An 18,941-nucleotide genomic window follows, 5' to 3' on the forward strand; every position below is an offset into this window, starting at 1 on the left:
ATGTGAAGGAACAGCTGGTGACTGACTGCTGCTGACTCAGCGCTATCCAGTGGTCTTCTGCCTGGTACAGAATATAAACATGCTGCGGAAGCTTAATGTATGGTATCGTGAACAAACCTGCATAGTTATACTCACCAAGGCCATGCCTGTGGGTGGACATAGGAGGCATCACACTCCACGTTTTTGTTTTGGGATTGTAGCATTCCACAGTGTTCAAAGTCTTCAGTCCATCTCTTCCTCCAACCACGTACAGTTTGTCATCTAACACAGCAACACCAAACTGTAGTCTCCTCCCATTCATATTTGCTACAGGAGTCCACATATTTGTACGAAGATCATACTTCTCAATGCTTGTTGCTCCTTAACAGTAATACATAGAAGTTATATAAATAAAAACTTTACTGTGTTTGAGTATTTTATGAATTTATACATATAAAAGTATAATTTTATTGGCACTGACAATAATCCTTTCATTATACTTCAATGAGCTCCTGCGTGGCCAGGCCCCTGGTTCTATCTCTGACATCATCTCCTACTATTCTTTAGGACATACATAAGGCTCTGTATTAAAAGGTCAAGTGAGAAAGGATTATTTATAACAGACAGAAATGGGAGGAAAAGCAGGGTAGACTAGTGTCTTGGAAGCCAAAATAAAAAAAAAAATTAGTAGGTAGCTTTAAAAGAGAAGATGGTGGCCGAGTCCCACAAAGACAACTAGATAATTATAAAATCCTAAATCCTCCAGGAATGAATCTGAAGACTGGGAGAACAAACTCCACAACTAAAGGTAGGGAAGAGGCCACACTGAAGATGTAGGAAGTCTGGAAACACAGCTTGGGAGAGAAACAGATCATGGCCAATGTGGTGAGGAGGGAACCATGGTCTCAGAGAAGGGCAGGAGACAAACTAGCACACAGGAGAGTGCATGGGGAAAAGGAATTCCCTTAGCAATTGGTTTGGCAAGCGAGAGGGCCTGCATTTCATGAGTTCTTGCAACTAGTGGGGCTTAAAGTCTGGAGTTTTAAAAATCAGCATGCTTTGCTCTTGGAGAGCTTGGAGGACACTGCGGCTGCTCCTGAAGATGACTGTGGACACACAGCATGGAAACAGTAATCTGAAGAGCATCTAGGCGCACAGTGAGGAGGTTAGTTGCTAGCAGAGCATGTCCCAGGGAGGCAGCATTCATGGAAACCCCTCTGGGAACAAAGAAACTGAGAGGTATCATTTCCTTCCTCCTGCTCCTTGGCATAAGCACAAGACCAGCTGTAGGAACCAGTGCAGTGCTAACACTCACCACCTACCTTGCTTATACCAAGCCCTGTTCCCCCAAACTCCAGTGGAACTGTCCTTCCCAGTCACACTTGCCTTAGTCTCAGGACAGCAGGCCCCTTTCCCAGAAGACCAGCCCAAACCCCTGCCAAATGAGGAGTTTTGTGAGGTCTCAGTTCCAGTAGTGGTGGTGGCAGGTCTCATTTCACAAGGAGACCAGAGTACACCTAGTTAAAAATGCACCACATTCAGGCCAGGGACCAAACACTGCCCACAACAAGCAAAGAGAGCCCCTGCAGACAACTGGTCTAAAAGATAAAGTGGTCAGGTCACAATAGCAGAGTACACACAGCACACACTGGAGACACTCCTGGAAGCACCAGGCCTGAGGGAATAGGGGACTCTACACTGCAGGGCACCTTAAGACCTCTTCTTTATAGAGTCATTACCCTCAAGTCATTACAGGAGATAGAGCTGGTTTTTCTAACATAGAAAAACAGGGAGACTTAGACAAAACATAGAGACTTAAAATGAGAAGACAGAGGAATATGACCCAAAAGAAAGAACAGGAAAAGGGCACAGCTGGAGAATTTAAGGAAAACAGATATAAATAACATGCCTAATGGAGAATTTAAAGCAATGATCATAAGGATACTCACTGGAAAAGATACTCTTGAGAAAGGTGTAGAGGACATCAGTGAGACTGAGAATAAACTTAAAGGAACATAGTAATTCCATCAAACATAATTAACATTTGTATTATGGAAGTCCCAGAAGAAAGGACAGAGAGGTGGCAGATAACTTATTTGAAGAAATAATAGCTGAAAACCTCCCTAATCTGGGGAAAGAAACAGATATCCAGATCCAGAAACATAGAGACCGCCCCAACAAAAGCAATAAAAGCAGATCCACACTAAAACATACTGTAATTAAAATGGCAGAGTAGGGGCACCTGGGTGGCTTAGTAGGTTGGGCATTTACTTTCAGCTCAGGTCATGACCCCAGGGTCCTGGGATTGAGCCCCACATTGGGCTCCCTGCTCTGCGGGGAGACTGCTTCTCCCTCTTCCTCTTCCTGCGATTCCCCCTATTTGTGCTCTCTGTCAAATACATAAATAAAATCTTTAAAAAATGGCAAAACATAGTGATAAAGAAAAGATATTAAAAGTAGAAAGACAAAAGACGGTTACATACAAAGAAATACCATAAGGATAGCAGCAGATTTCTCAGTAGAAACTTATATCACCAGAAAGGAGTGGCATGACATATTCAAAGTGCCAAATGGGAAAAATCTGCAACCAACAATACTCTATCCAGCAAGGCTATCATACAGTATAGAAAGAGAGATAAAGAGTTTCCTAGACAAAAAACAAACAAACAAACAAACAAAAAACTAAAGGATTTCATGACCACTAAACTCAGCCCTGTGAGAAGTCTTTAAAGGAGAGTATTTAGTAGAAAAGAATGACCAAAAGACAATATGAAGGTAGGAAACACAAAAGCGGGAAAAAGAATATTTCTGTAAAAAGTCAGTCAAGGAACTCACAAAATAAAAGAATGTAAAATAGGACACCATATACCTAAAATGTAGGGAGGAGAGAAGAAAAGAATGGGTTCAAACTTAAATGACCATTAGCTTAATACAGACTGCTGTATCCAGAAGAGGTTATATACAAAACTAATGGTAACCAAAACAAAACAAATCAAAACAAAAAACATGAATAAATATGCAAAAAATAAAGAGAAAGAAATCCAAATATATCACTAAAGAAAACCAGTAAATCATGAAAGAGAGAAAGATAAGAAGTGTTCATAGAAAATCTATAGAAACGATCATAAAACAAGTATTAAAATAGCAGTAAATACATATCTATCAATTATTACTTTGAATGTAAATGGACTAAAAGATAATCAAAAGACATAGTGTGACAGAATGGATAAAAAAAAAATAAGATCCATCTGTATGCTGCCTATAAGAGACTCCCTTTTGACCTAAAGACACCTGCAGATTAAAAGTGAGGGGATGGGGAAACATTTACCATGCAAATGGATGTTTAATAAAGCTGGAGCAGCAATACTTATATCAGAAAAAACAGACTTTAAAACAAAGATTATAAGAGACAAAGAACAACACTATATAACAACAAAGGGGACAATCCAACAAAAAAATATAACAATTGTAAATATTTATGCACACAACTTGGGAGTACCTAAATACATCAAACAATTAATAACAAACATAAAAGACCTAATTGATAATAATACAATAATAGAGGGAACTTTAATACCCCACTTACATCAATGGACAGATCATCTGAACAGAAAATGAACAAGGAAGCAATGGCTTTAGATGACATACTGGACTAAATGGATTTAACAGTTATACTCGGAACATTTCATCCTAAAACAATAGAATATATATTCTTTTCAAGTGCACATGGAACAGTCTCCAGAATAGATCACATGTTAGGCCATAAAACAAGTCTCAAAAATTTAAAAAAGACTGAAGTCAGACCATAAATCTTTTCTGACCACAATACTTTGAAACTAGAAGTCAATCACAAGAGAAAAAATCTGGAAAGACCACAAATACATGGAGGTTAGATAACACGCTAACTAAACAATGAATGGGCCAACCAGGAAATAAAAGAAGAAATTTTAAAAACAAGGAAACAAACGAAAATGGAAACACAATGATTTAAAACTCTGGGACACAGCAAAAGTGATTCTAAGAGGGTAGTGTAGAGCAATATAAGCCTATAAGAAAAATCTCAAATAAACACCTAACCTTACACTGAAAGAAGCTAGGAAAAGAATAACAGAGAAAACCTAAAATCAGCAGAAGGAAGGAAATAATAAAGATCAGCACAGAAATAAATGATATAGAAACTAAAAAAAAAAATAGGTCAATAAAACAAGGAGCTTGTTCTTTGGAGAAAAAAAAAAAATAAAACTGACAACTCTCCAGCTAGACTCACCAAATAGAAAAGAGAGAGGACCCAAATAAGTAGTCACAAATAAGAATGTTGAAATAGCAACCGACACCACAGAAATACAAGCAATTATAAAAGAATATTATGAAAAACTATATAGGAAAAAAATTGGACAACCTAGAAGAAATGGATAAATTCCTAGAAACATTTAAACCACCAAAACTGTAACAGGAAGAAATAGAAAATTTGAACAGACTGATAACCAGCAGAGAAACTGAATCAGCAAAGAACTACTAACAAATGAAAGTCCTGGACCAGATGGCTTCATGGGAGAATTCTACCAAACATTTAAAGCAGAGTTAATACCTATTTTCTCAAACTATTCAAAGAAATAGAAAAACAAGGAAAACTCCCAAATTTATTCTATGAGGCCAGCATTCTCCTGATACCAAAACCAGATAAAAGCCACTACCACCACACATACACAAAAAATCATCAATATCCCTGATGAAGACAGATGCATAAATTCTCAACAAAATACAGCAAATTGAATCCAACTATACATTAAAAAAATCATTCACCATGATTAAGTGGGATCTATTCCTGGGTTGTAAGGGCAGCTCAATAGTCTCAGATCAACCAACATGATACAATGCATCAGTAAAAGAAAGGATAAGAACCATATGCTCATTTCTTTTTTTTTCTTTTCTTTTCTTTCTGTCTTTCTTTCTCTCTCTCTCTTTCTTTTTTTTTAGAGAGAGAGAGAGAGATCATGTGCATGAGTGAGTAGGGGATGAGGGAGAGAGAAGGAGGGAGAGAATCTCAAGTAGGCTTCATGTGCAGAGTGCAGCCTGATGTACAGCTCAATGAGACCATGACCTGAGCCAAAATCAAGAGTCAGACACTTAACTGACTGAGCCACCCAGATGGCCCATGATCATTTCAACTGACATAGAGAATCAATTCCATTTACTATAGCACCAAGAACCATAAGATACCTGGGAATAAACCTAACCAAAGAGGTAAAGGATCTGTACGCAAGGAACTACAGAACTCATGAAAGAAACTGAAGAAGACTCAACTGACATAGAAAAAGCATTTGACAAAGTACAACATTCATTCATGATAAAAACACTCAACAGAGTAGGGGTGCCTGGGTGGCTCAGTGGGTTAAAGCCTCTGCCTTCGGCTCAGGTCATGACACTGGGGTCCTGGGATCGAGCCCCGCATCAGGCTCTCTGCTCAGCAGAGGGCTCCCCCCAGCCCAAGCCTGCCTCTCTGCCTATTTGTGGTCTCTGTCTGTCAAATAAATAAATAAAATCTTAAAAAAAAACAAAACAAAAAACAAAACACTCAACAGAGTAGATTTGGAGGGAACATACTTCAACATAATAAAGACCAGGCTAGCATCATCCTTCATGGAGAAAAACTGAAAGCCTTTGTCCAAAGGTCAGGAAAAATCAAGGATGTCCACTTTCATTCAACATAAAGCTGCAAGTCTTAGCCACATCTATCAGGCAACAAAAAGAAATAAAAGGGATCCAAATTGGTAGAGAAGAAGCAAATGTTCAACTATTTGCAAATGACATGGTACTATATATAGAAAACCCCAAAGATTGCACCAAAAAAACTGTTAGAAGTGATAAACATATTCAGTAACAGGATATAAAATTAATGTACAGAAATCTATTGCATTTCTAGACACAATAATGAAGCACAGAAAGAGAAATTAAGAAAACAATCCTATTACAATTACACCAAAAATATTAAGATACTTAGGAATAATCCTAACCAAAGAGGTAAAAGACCCATACTCTGAAAACTGAAACACTGCTAATAGAAACTAAAGATGACACAAAGAAATGGAGACATTCCATGCTTATGGATTGGAAGACCAAATATTGTAAAATGTCCATACTACCCGAAGCAAGCTACACATCTACCTATCTATCTATCTAATCTATCTGCTCTTTATTTTTTAAGTAGGCTTCACACCCAGTGTGGAGCCCAATGTGGGGCTTGAACTCATGACTCTGAGATCAAGACTTGAGCTCAGAGCAAGAGTTGGACACTTAACTGAGACATGGAGGTGCCCCTATCTAGCTAGCTATTTTAAAGTAAGTTCTATGTCCAATGTAGGGCTTGAATTCACAACCCCAGGATCAAGAGTCACATGCTCTACTATCTGAGCCAGCCAGGCACCCCAGCAATGTATACACTTATTGCAATTCCTCTCAAAATACCAACAGCATTTTTCACAGAAGTAGAACAATCTTAAAATTTATATGGAACCACAGGAGACTCCAACGAGCCAAAGCAACCTTGAAAAAGAAAAGCAAAGGCGGAGGCATCACAATTGCAGACTTCAAGTTATATTACAAAACAAGTTATACTGATCAAAACAATATGGTACTGGCAGGAAAACAGACATATAGGTCCAAGGAACAGAACAGAAAACCCAGAAAGAACCTCACAGTTACATGGTGAATTAATCTTGACAAAGCAGACAAGAATATCCAATGGGAAATAAGCAGTGTCTTCAACAAATGGTGTGGGGAAAGCTGGACAGCAAAATGGAAGAGAATGAAACTGGGACACTTTCTTACACCATATACAAAAATAAATTCAAAATGGATGAAAGACCTCAATGTGAGACCTGAAACCATAAAAATCCTAGAAGAAATTACCACACAAGTGGTAATTTCTCTGGCATTGGCCATAGCAACTTTTTTTCTAGATAGGTTCCCTGAAGCAAGGGAAACAAAAACAGAAATAAACTACTGGGGCTACATCAAAATAAAAAGCTTCTGTTCAGCAAAGGAAACAATTAACAAAACTAAAAGGTAGTCTATGGAATGGAAGAAGATATCTGTAAAGGACATATCTGATAAAGGGTAAGTATCCAAAAATATAAAGAATTTATGTAACTCAACACCCCAAAACCAAATAGTCCAATTAAAAAACGGTCAGAAAACAAGAACAGACATTTCTCCAAAGAAGACATGCAGATGGCCAACTGACCCATGAGAAGATGCTTATCATCACTTATCATCAGGGAAGTGCAAATCAAACTACGAGGTATCACCTCACACCTGTCAGAATGGCTGAAATCAACAACAGAAGAAATTAACAGGTATAGGGGAGGAAGTAGAGAAAGGAGAACCCTTTCTCTGGCACTCTTGGTGGGAATGCAAATGGGCGCAGCCACTCTGGAAAACAGTATGAAGGTTCCTCAGAAGGTTAAAAATAGAACTACCTTAAGATCCAACAATTGCAGTATTGGGTATTTACCCAAAGAACACAAAAGCACTAATTCGGGGTGCCTGGGTGGCTCAGTTAGTTAAACGACCGACTCCTAATCTCAGCTCAGGCTTTGATCTCAAGGTCACAAGTTCAAGCCCCATATTGGGCTCCATGCTGGGCACGAAACCTACTTTTTTAAAAAAGGAACTAAGTCAAAGGGATACATGCACACCTATGTTTTCAGCAGCATTATTTATGATAGCCAAGATATGGAAGCAACTCAAATGTCCATGGATTGATGAATGGATAAAGAAGCTGTGGTGTATATATACACAATGAAATACTGCTCAGCCATTAAAAAGAATGAAATCTTGCCATTGTAATGACATGGACAGAGCTAGAGAGTATAATGCTAAGTGAAATAAGTCAGAGAAAGACAAATACCATATGATTTCACTCATATGCGGAATTTAATAAAAGTAAAACAAATTAACATAATGAGGGAAAAGAAAAGAGAGGAGAGCCAAGAAGCCGACTCTTAACTAGAGAGAACAAATGGATAGTTAGTTACCAGAGGGGAGGTGGGTGGGGGATGGGTGAAATAGGGGATGGGGATTAAGGAGTGCACTTGTCATGGTGAGCACCGGGTGGTTAAAATAAAAACTTAACTCAGGTTATGATCCTGGGGTCCCCCACATCAGCAGGGAGCCTGCTCCTCCCCTCTCCCTGTTTCCTCCACCTCGCTTGTGCTCTCTCTCGCTCTCTCTCTCTGTCTTCCAAATAAATAAATTAGATCTTTAAGAAAATTAACTGTATAGAGGGGAAAAAATTTTTTTAAATAAAAACTTAAAGAAAATTTTGTAGCAAGTAAAACTATTAACAGTATCAAATGCTACCAAGAGGACCAAGTATGATGAAGACCACAAAATATTACTAGATTTATCATCACAGAGGTCATTAATAACTTTGTGGAGAGTCCCTTGTCTGAGTGGTTAGGACATGATGGAGAGGTAAGGAGATAAGAGACAATGAGCAAAGATGATTCTATGAAAGTTTGGCTATTAAAGGGAGGAGAGAGAGCAGATACTGAGGGGTTGAGAGAAGTTTTGCTTTTTTTGCTTTAAAACTGGATAAAGGGGCGCCTGGGTGGCTCAGTTGGTTAAGCATCAGCTCAGTAATGATCTCAGGGTCCTGGGATCGAGCCCCATATTGGGCTCTCTGCTCGGCGGGGAGTCTGCTCCCCTCCCCACCCCACCTCTCTCTGCCTGCCTCTCTGCCTACTTGTGATCTCTGTCTGTCAAATAAATAAGTAAAATCTTAAAAAAAACCCAAAAAACTGGGTAAACTTGAGTTTGCTCACATGCTAATGGGGAGGATCTAGTTGTGAGTAAAGAAGCTAAAGAGGTTCTACTTAACAGCGAGGTTCCTGAGGAGGGAGAAAAGAGCAGCGTCAGAACACAGGTGTGGGGCTGGCTTTCCTAGGAGGAGGGAGGGGTACACATCTACTACAACCTGGAAGGGTAAGAGCACAAGGGCAGATCATGAACTTTGGAAACGATGAGTGTGGGATGTTTGGGAGGAACTATCTGGTCCTGCCTACATTTTTTTAAGAATTAGGAGACTCCAGGGGTGCCCGGGTGGCTCAGTCAGTTAAACGCCCAACTCTCAGTTTCAGGTCAGGTCATCATCTCACAATCGTGGGATCCAGCACCACATTGTGCTCTACACCCAGTATGGAGTCTACTTCAGATTCTCTCTCCCTCTCACTCTCTTTCAAATAAATAAAGAAAATCTTAAAAAAAAAAAAAAAGGATTAAAGGATTCCAGGAACTCTCTTGTTTTATGAAGTGAAAAAAGAAGTGTAAAAAAAAATTCTTTGGTTATGTGGGATAGATTCCAAGTCTTTTTCCATCTCTGTGTTCTTTTTTCTTAAAGCTTTTATTTTTAAATCATCTCTACACCCATCATGGGGCTTGAACTCACAGTCCTGACATCAAGGGCCAGACTCTTCATGGACCAGGCCAGCCAGGCACCCCACCATCTCTGTAGTCTTCACAGCCACAAATAGAGTTCCTTGTATGTAGTGTCTGTTCAAAAGTATTTTTTGAGCTTGAATAATCTTTCTTTATAATTTTTAGGTATAATGAGATTTTATTCATACACTCAGATTATTTTATGTAATAGTATACTTTATTCATCACTCTAAATTTGATCTTTAAAAATGTCTTCATTCTGTTAAATAAAAAGCCAATGGTAATCATCTTTCTTCACTAATGAGTTTAAGGAATATATTTTTTTCATTTGAAGTTATTTTACTTCCAGTTCACTGAGCAATATCATAATTCTATGAGTTGGTGAGTAAAATTTCCTTAGCCAACACCAAACATAAATTTACTTTTTAACACTCACTTTTCAAATTTTATTCATAACCACTGAATATTTGCATGAGAATGCAAATACATTACTAGAAAGATAATTTAAACAATTGACACAGTATAAATAACTGTAACACGATGATATTACTGAACAAGTCAAAGCATAATCTCTTGTGACATTTTACAAAAAAACTGATATTTTTATGGGGTACTTTATATAGTGTTTAATTTAATTTTAATTTGTAAAAAGATTTATTTATTTTCAGGGGGTGCAGAGGAAGAGGGAGAGAGAGAATCCCAAGCAGACTCCCAGTTGAGCCCCACTCAGGGCTTGATCTCACAACCCTGAGACCATGACCTGAGCCAAAATCAAAAGTCAGTCACTTAACCTACTGAGCTACTCAGGCATCCCTATAATATTTAACTTTAAAGGAAGTAATATTGTTATCAAGGCTGTTGAATAATGCCCCCCCCCAAGTCCATGTTTACTCAAAACCTCAGAATATAAACTATTTTGAAAATAGGGTTTTGTAGATGTAATTAGTTAAGATGGAAACAAGTTATAGAAAAGTATGTTGGTGTGACCAAACATAATTCTTTTTTTTTTCTTAAGGATTTTATATATTTATTTGTCAGAAAAAGCAGGGGGTTGGTGCACAAGCAGGGGGAGCACAGGCAGAGGGAGAAGGATGTCCGCTGAGCAAGGAGCCCGATGCGGGACTTGATCCCAGGACCCTGGCATCATGACCTGAGCTGAAGAGAGATACTTAACCACCTGAGCCACTCAGGCACCCCATCAAACATAATTCTTAAAAAAATATATATATATATATCTCCAGAGGGGGGTATCTGGTGGCTCAGTGGGTTAAAGCCTCTGCCTTCGGCTCAGGTCATGATCCCAGAGTCCTGGGATCGAGCCCCACATTGGGTTCTCTGCTCAGCAGGGAGCCTGCTTCCTCCTCTCTCTCTGCCCGCCTCTCTGCCTACTTGTGATCTCTGTCTGTCAAATAAATAAATAAAATCTTTAAAATATATATATATGGGGCGCCTGGGTGGCTCAGTGGGCTGAGCCGCTGCCTTCGGCTCAGGTCATGATCTCAGGGTCCTGGGATCGAGTCCCGCATCGGGCTCTCAGCTCAGCGGGGAGCCTGCTTCCTCCTCTCTCTCTCTCTGCCTGCCTCTCTGCCTACTTGTGATCTCTCTCTGTCAAATAAATGAATGAAATCTTAAAAAAAAAAAATATATATATATATCCCCAAATAACAAATTCCTGATAATTATAAAATTCTATATAAAAGGTTAGAACTTCCCTGACTTATACTGAACAATTAACCTTTAAAAAAGTAAGCAGAAATATATTCTTTTCCTTCATGGCTATTAAGAAACATTTGCAGCCTATTTTTGTGCCCTCTACTGAGACATATGGAGGGACCAGGAACCCAATGATCAGACTGCCATCCAATGAATGCAAATTGCTCTTCATTACAAAGACTTTGGGTACAAAGTAAGTTAAGGCCAGGGAAGATAGCTTGAACAGGACAGGCGAGAGAAACTGGCATCTAGGAAAGGCTCAGAAATAAGGTTGGTTAAGTAACAATGGCCAGATCACAGAAAGTCTTAGGAAGTAGAAAAAAAAAAAAAAACTGGCATCTTAGGTGGTGAGAAATGAAGAACGCTATCCTTTTTGAGCAGAGTAGTGCATGTTAAAGAAGAGGTAATGAAGCAGAGGGTGTAGTCTCCCAAGTGAACGCCTGCTTTGAATCCCGATTCCATCACTAATTAGCCGTGTACTCCTGGGGAAGACCGTGAACTCTTCTAAGCACAGGTATCCTAGGGCAATAACAATATTCAGCTCTTAGAGATATTATGAACATGAGATTAAAAATGATAGGGGAAGGGCTTAACGTCATGCCTGGCCCAGAGTAACAACACAAGGAATGCTATTCACACTCAATGGACATGATCAAAAGATGGAGGCTGATAGGAGGCTACCAGGAACTGGAAAGTACCAATGGAAATTTAGAATAAGACCCATTTGAGGGGCGCCTGGGTGGCTCAGTGGGTTAAACCTCTGCTTTTGGCTCAGATCAGGATCTCAGGGTCCTGGGATTGAGCCCTGCATAGGGTTTCTGCTCAGCGGGGAGCCTGCTTCCTCCCTCTCTGCCTACCTGTGATCTCCCTGTCTCTCTCTGTCAAAAAAATAAATAAAATCTTTAAAAAAAAAAAAAAAAAAGACCCATCCCAAAGAAGGCTGGGTGATTGTCAGAAGATAAGATTTGAGAGAAAACGTATTATTTACTTTGGGTACTCCTTTCTCATGCATGGGGAACTTCCCACGGAACCAAAGAGCTTTGTTGAGAGGCAGGAACCCCATCTCCCATAAAGTTGAAGACAGATACTCATCCTCACTCTCCTTGGAAGTTTTGGGCCCAGGATGGGCCGGCATCTAGTAAAATAGATACTTGTTCCTAGGACTTAAAGAGCTTTGTTGAGAGGCAGGAACCCCATCTCCCATAAAGTTGAAGACAGATACTCATCCTCACTCTCCTTGGAAGTTTTGGGCCCAGGATGGGCCGGCAGCTAGTAAAATAGATACTTGTTCCTAGGACTTAAAATCCAAGGCAGGCTTTATAAAGAAGGTGCAGTGGACATAGTTCCTGCCCATTTCTCCATGGCCTTCCTTCTCGGCCTAAATGAGCTGGGGTTGGTGTCCACTGATGCCACTGAAAAATAATGAATTTCAGTTCCAACCTCCGAGTCTAGGAGACATGTTCATCATTTTCTTTTTTAAGATTTTATTTATTTATTTGACAGAGAGAGATCACAAGTAGGCAGAGAGGCGGGCAGAGAGAGAGGAGAAAGCAGGCTCCCTGCCAAGCAGAGAGCCCGATGCGAGACTTGATCCCAGGACCCTGAGATCATGACCTGAGCTGAAGGCAGAGGCTTAGCCCACTGAGCCACCCAGGCGCCCTGGGAGACATGTTCAGAGACGACCTGAACACACAGAGTTTGAGATGAAAGCTGAACAACAACTAGCTCTTTCATGCAAGCTGAAAATATGAAAATAAAAGCAACACGAGAGTATAAGCAATACAAAAATAACAATTACAGCCTTAAAAAAGAGAGGGAAAGATGGAGAGGAAGAAATGCCGGTAAGGATTACAAAGCTGAGCTCCAGTTCGAGGCATATAGGAAATACTTAGTAAGTATTTGCAGATTGATTACCTGGACTGTGGGGCTCTCCAGACATTTCAAATATTCATACTATAACTCAAACTTTACATATTTCTCTACCATTCAGTGATCAAGCCTATATTTAGAACTCAAGTTACTATAAATATATAGTGCCATACTATGTTATATGGGATAATATCTACAGCTATCCCTTTGTTACCATGAAGCTAAAAGTTAAATTACAATAAAACTCTTTTGGTGACAGCGCCCATTTTTGTGTTCTTTAAGGATATCATACGGAAAAGAAATCTTTAGATGTGAATAATGCATCAAGGGTTTCATTCCTACAAACAATTCAAGAGATGGCAAAGGACAGCCTCCATTCATATGGCAAATATTTATTGATGCCATCTATGTCCAAGGCACTGTTCTAGGCTCTGTGATGGACTGTTGAAAAAAACAAGTTTCTTGCTTTCCAGAGCTTACCTAGCGGGGAAGGAAGAAGTAGACAGATCAGGTGCTATGAAGAAACATAAGCAGAGGAATGAGATACAAAGAGGTATGCACAAGATCAGAAAGTGATAGACAGCTCAAGACTGGCCAATGGAAGCCTTTTTGGTTAGACTGATGTTTGGAGATCCGAGTGAGTAAGTTCTGCTAGGCATTCCAACATTAGGGCACAGAGCATTCCAGTGAGAAGGAAGAGCTAATGTAATATCTCCAATGTGGGATAATGTTTGGCTTGTTACATGAACAAGGAGGCCAGTGGGGCTAGAACAGAAAGGGTGAGGGAAGAAGTAGAATGAGTTGAGCTCAGAGATGTAGTCCCAACTCAGAGAGGTGCTGTCAGGGGATGGAAGGCTATCAGTACTAGGAATTCAGAGGGAAGGGAGATCAATGTACACTAAGAGGTAACACACAGAGAGCTTCTAGCACACTGCCTGGCACTGAGTAGGAACTATGTATAATGTTTATTACTATTATTGTTGCCATTAGTAACAACTGTTGCAAGAACAGTACAAAGAATTCCCAGGAACCCATGGCCAAGATTTTCCAAATGTGGATATTTTACATTTGCTTTCAATGTATATGGTATGCATACTTCCCCGAACCCACCGCCATGCCCTTGTACCCTAAATACTTCAGTGTAGCGTTCTCAAAACAAGAAACCACACTACAGTCATCAAAATCTGGAAACTAACATTTATACAGTGCTGTTATCTAATCTATAGACTTTATTTTGGATCTTATCGTTTGTTCCAATTATGTCCCTTATAGCAGAAGAAATTCAAGATGATAAATCTTCTTGATTTAATAAATGATCATCTTTTATCATCATTATCTATTTTGGTGTTGAAATTATCCCAGATTTGGACAGCAGGGGCCTCTACAAATGGCCTCTTCTGTCCCTTGAACTGTCTCCATTATTCTTTGAGCGCTCCCTTACTTTCTAGCACTACAAGATGTTCTGGATCTACCTTGTATTTTTCCAGTCCTGGAACCAGCCATTTCTCTAAAGAGCTTTTTGACCATGTGTGTTACTAATTAAAATTCCTCCCACCAACCCCCACGTTCCCTCCCAAAAAAGATTATTTAATACCTTTTGTTGAATCCATTCCTCCAACTGCAAATAATGTTCCAACTGTTGACTTTCTAGGTTTTGTCCGAGGGCTTTGTAACATGGGTCGTCTCTCTGGTAATAAATGGTATTTCATTGCTTCCATAATAAGTTTCTGACATTCTATATCATCCCGAAAAAGTGCATTATTTTCCATGTCTGCCAGGAACTAGAAAAGAATAATGAGTATGTATGCTGAATGAGCAAGAAAATAGTAATTAAAAGAATATATAGAAATGGAAAGGATCTCATTTAGGAAAAAAAAAATCCAAGACTGGACACCTATTTTTAACTAAAATATGCAATATTTACAATGTACAAGATTTACATTTTAAATTTCATTGAAAAACATAAACTGAAGGGGATAAGTGGTATGCTCTGAAACCTGAGTAGTGTTTATCTCTGGATAGTGGAGAAATGGTGCTTCTTAAATAATCTTTTTACTGCTTTTCTATATTGTCTAGGTTTTCTAAACTAAGTCATTTTAACCTTATAAATTAGAAATGATTTTAACTGACGAAGAGTAATTGTAAGTAGAAGCTGACTAATTAGACTGCATTTACCCAATCTCTCCAAATGGGGCTCAAAGAACAATAGCAGGGGCACCCGGGTGACCCAGTGGTTAAGCATCCAACTCTTAATTTTGGCTCAGGTCATGATCTCAGGGTCATGAGATCGAGACCTGAGATGGGCTCTGTGCTGGGTACGGAGTCTGCTTGAGGTTCTCTCTCTCCTTCTCCCCTGGCCCTTCCCACATCTTCAAACAAACAAAAAAACCCGAAACCAGAAAAACAACTTACCAGTTTCTCAAGCAGCAAAGAACTCTAAATGGTGATTATCCTACAATAATTTGCATACCTTGTGCTTCACTGAATCCCTTTTTTAAAATTTATATAATTTTATGCAAATGAATAGATACGGTTCCACCCTGCCTTTTATTTTTTCTTAAATTTTTTAAAAGATTTTATTTATTTATTTGACAGAAGAGATCACAAGTAGGCAGAGAGGCAGGCAGAGAGAGGAGGAAGCAGGCTCCCCGCTGAGCAGAGAGCCCGACGTGGGGCTCGATCCCAGGACCCTAAGATCATGACCCGAGCCGAAGGCAGAGGCTTTAACCCACTGAGCCACCCAGGCGCCCCTCCACCCTGCCTTTTAAAAGATGATTTTCTTGTCTTATCAGATAAAGGGCTGGTATCCAAAATCTATAGAGAACTTCACAAACTCAACATCCAAAGAACAAACAATCTAATCAAGAAATGGGCAGAAAAGGAATCTGGTAAGAAGTTGGTTGAAAAAAAAAAAAGGAGAGAATGTGATCAGGCTGGAGACTAGAACAAAGCCATACATTAGATTTAGGGTGTATTTTGGTCTGTTAGAAGAAACTGTATTCCAAAATTTTAAAGAAAGAAAAACTTATATGTATACAAAAAATAAGAAATGGGCAGAAGACATGAACAGATATTTCTCCAAAGATGACACACAAATGGCCAAAAGACACATGAAAAAATGCTCAACATCACGTATCAGGTAAATATAAAGCAAAACCACAATAAGATACCACCTCACACATTGGTCAAAATGGCTAAAATTAACAAGTCAGGAAATGACAGATGTTGGTGAGGATGCTGAGAAAGGGGAACTCTCCTACATGGTTGGTGGGAATGCAAGTTGGTGCAGTCACTCAGGAAAACAGTATGGAGGTTCCTCAAAATTTGAAAATAGAGCTACCCTCTGACCCAGCAATTGCACTACTAGATATTTACCTCTACAAATGTAGTGATCTGAAGGGGAACCTGCATCCCAATGTTTATAGCAACAATGTCCACAATAGCCAAACAATGGAAAGAGCCCAGATCTCCATCAACAAATGAATGCATAAAGAAGAGGTGGTATATGCACACAATGGAATACTACTCAGCCATCAAAAAAAATGAAGTCTTATCTTCTGCAATGATGCAGATGGAACAAGAGGGTGTTATGCTAAGATAAATAAGTCAATCAGAGAAAGCCTATTATTATATGATCTCCTTCATATGAGGAATTTAAGAAACAAAACAGAAGATCATAGGGGAAGAGAGGGAAAAATAAAACAAGACAAAATCAGAGAGGGAGACAAACCATAAGCAACTCTTAATGATAGGAAACAAACCTAGGGTTCCTGGAGGGGAAGGGAGTGGTGGGATGGGGTAACTGGGTGATGGACATTAAGGAGGGCATATGATGCAATAAACAGTGGGTATTAAATAAGACTGATGAATCACTGAACTCTAGCCCTGAAACTAATAATACATTATGTTAATTAACTGACTTTAAATTAAAAATAGCAAAAAAATTAAAAAATGAATTTCTTTTCCTTTTGTGCTTGTTTCTCCTTCCCCCTCCCTACCTCTTTTTGCTGTATTTCTTTTATTCAGCCTATTGATCTATGTGAACTTAATTTTCAAATAGAGTATGAGCTGAAGAATATTTTATTTTTTTAAAGATTTTATTTATTTACTAGAGAGTGAGCAAGAGAGAGAGCAAGCATAAGCAGGGAGACCAGCAGGCAGAGTGAGAAGCAGACACCCCGCTGAGCAAGGAGTCCAGTGTAAGACTCGATCTCAGAATCTCAGTACCATGACCTGACCTGAAGGCAGATGCTTAACCAATTGAGCCACCCAGGCATCCCAGAGCATATTCTGATTTTTTGATAGAAATCTACCCTTACTGTTCATTTTCATAGATTTCTTGGCTATTTTTGAATCTTTAATTCCCCTACAAAATAAAGATAAATTTATCTAATTCCCCTTCACCAACTTGATCCTACTGGAATGTTAATATGAACTGCATTATTGGAAGAATTTACATTTTATGATATTAAGTTTTTTTCAGGCAGCTTTTCTATTTATTGTATACCTTTTTCATATAGGTGATATGCCTTTTTAAAAAATTAAATATACACATTTAATACAGATCTTACACATTTTATTATTTTTGTTGCTGTTGGAAATGGATCTTTATTTTCATTTTGCATATATTTTACTGGAGAGAAAAATCTTTAGATTGTTGTAACTTATAATCTATTATTTTACTATATTCCCTTATAAAACTATAGTTATTAGGCATACAATCTTAATCACAACCAAAGAGGGACAGTGGACATCTCTTTCTAATGTTTATGTCAATTGCTTCATTTTTATTTTATTATTACAATTGCTGTAACATACAAAGCAATGGTAAATAACTAGGATGACAGCTGCTATAGCATTTAATAACCCATCTTTATTATATTTGGGCTCTTTTCTTTTCTCCCTCTTTTAGTTCAGAGTTTTAAAACTAAGAATGGTGAAAAACACATTTTCCCCAAATGCCTTTTATACACCTCGTGATATGATCATATGGCTTTTTCTCCTTTAAGTTACTGATGTAATAATTATCTTGACAGATTTCTTGATAATCATTCTTCCTGGAAAAAAAGGTTCCTGGTCATAGTGGACCATTCTTTTTGATACACTGCAGGATCCTATTTGATAATATAAGGTATATCTTACAGACCATCCAATTCGCCATTTGAAGTACAGAATTCATTGGTTTTTAGCAAATTCGCCAGGTTGTGCAACCATTACCATAAAGAGCTTTGGGACATTTTTGTCACCCCACCTAGCTCTCACATGCAGTTTGCTGTTTGATCTCTGTCCCATCTCCTGTCCCATGGGCTTATCTGTCTCTACAGATTCATTAGCCTTTTTTTTGTTTTTGATGTTTTCTATAAAGTCATACAACATGTGTCTTTTGTGTCTTGCTTTTTTCCCTTAGTGTGTTTTATGAGGTTCATCCATGTGTAGCATGTATCAGTACTTCATTTCTCTTATAAAATTTTTTTTGTTGTAGTTGGCACACAAGTTTCCATTAGTTTCAGTTGTACAAGATAGTGATTTGACAACTACAGGTTATGCTATGCTCGCCACAAGTGTTCGCACACTGTCACTGTACAACACTATTACAACAACACTGACTATATTCCCTACTCTGTCATATATGCTTCTACACCCATGATTTATTTATCCCATTCCAGAAGCCTGTCTCTGCCACTCCCCTTCATCCATTTTGCCCATCCCTCATCCCACTGCTCTGGCAACCACCAGTTTGTTCTCTGGGTTTATGGCTGTTTCTTTTTGTTTTTAGACTCAATATGTAAGCTAAATCAACGGTATTTGTCTCTGTCTGACTTCTTTCACTTAGCACAATACCTTCTAGGACTATCCATGTTGGTACAAAAGGCAAGATCTCATCCATTTTTATGGCTGAATAATATTCCTCTGTGTGTGTGTGTGTGTGTGTGTCTGTGTGT

At 38.8% G+C, this 18,941-nt stretch overlaps 1 protein-coding gene across 5 annotated transcripts in view; it reads right to left on the bottom strand.

The window, feature by feature from the left end:
* The window catches only part of KLHL5 (kelch like family member 5), an 87,970-nt gene that overhangs the window by 21,639 nt on the left and 47,390 nt on the right, over positions 1-18,941 (bottom strand). For all 5 annotated transcript variants that reach the window (XM_044224527.1, XM_044224525.1, XM_044224524.1 and 2 more), the window contains 2 exons: positions 14,594-14,780; positions 136-360 (listed from right to left, as the gene is read on the bottom strand). In XM_044224527.1, coding sequence (XP_044080462.1) covers positions 136-360; positions 14,594-14,780 — 412 coding nt within the window. The remainder of the gene's footprint in view (positions 1-135; positions 361-14,593; positions 14,781-18,941) is intronic.

Source organism: Neovison vison, chromosome 11 (genome assembly GCF_020171115.1).
Source record: "Neovison vison isolate M4711 chromosome 11, ASM_NN_V1, whole genome shotgun sequence".
Taxonomy (NCBI): domain Eukaryota; kingdom Metazoa; phylum Chordata; class Mammalia; order Carnivora; family Mustelidae; genus Neogale; species Neogale vison.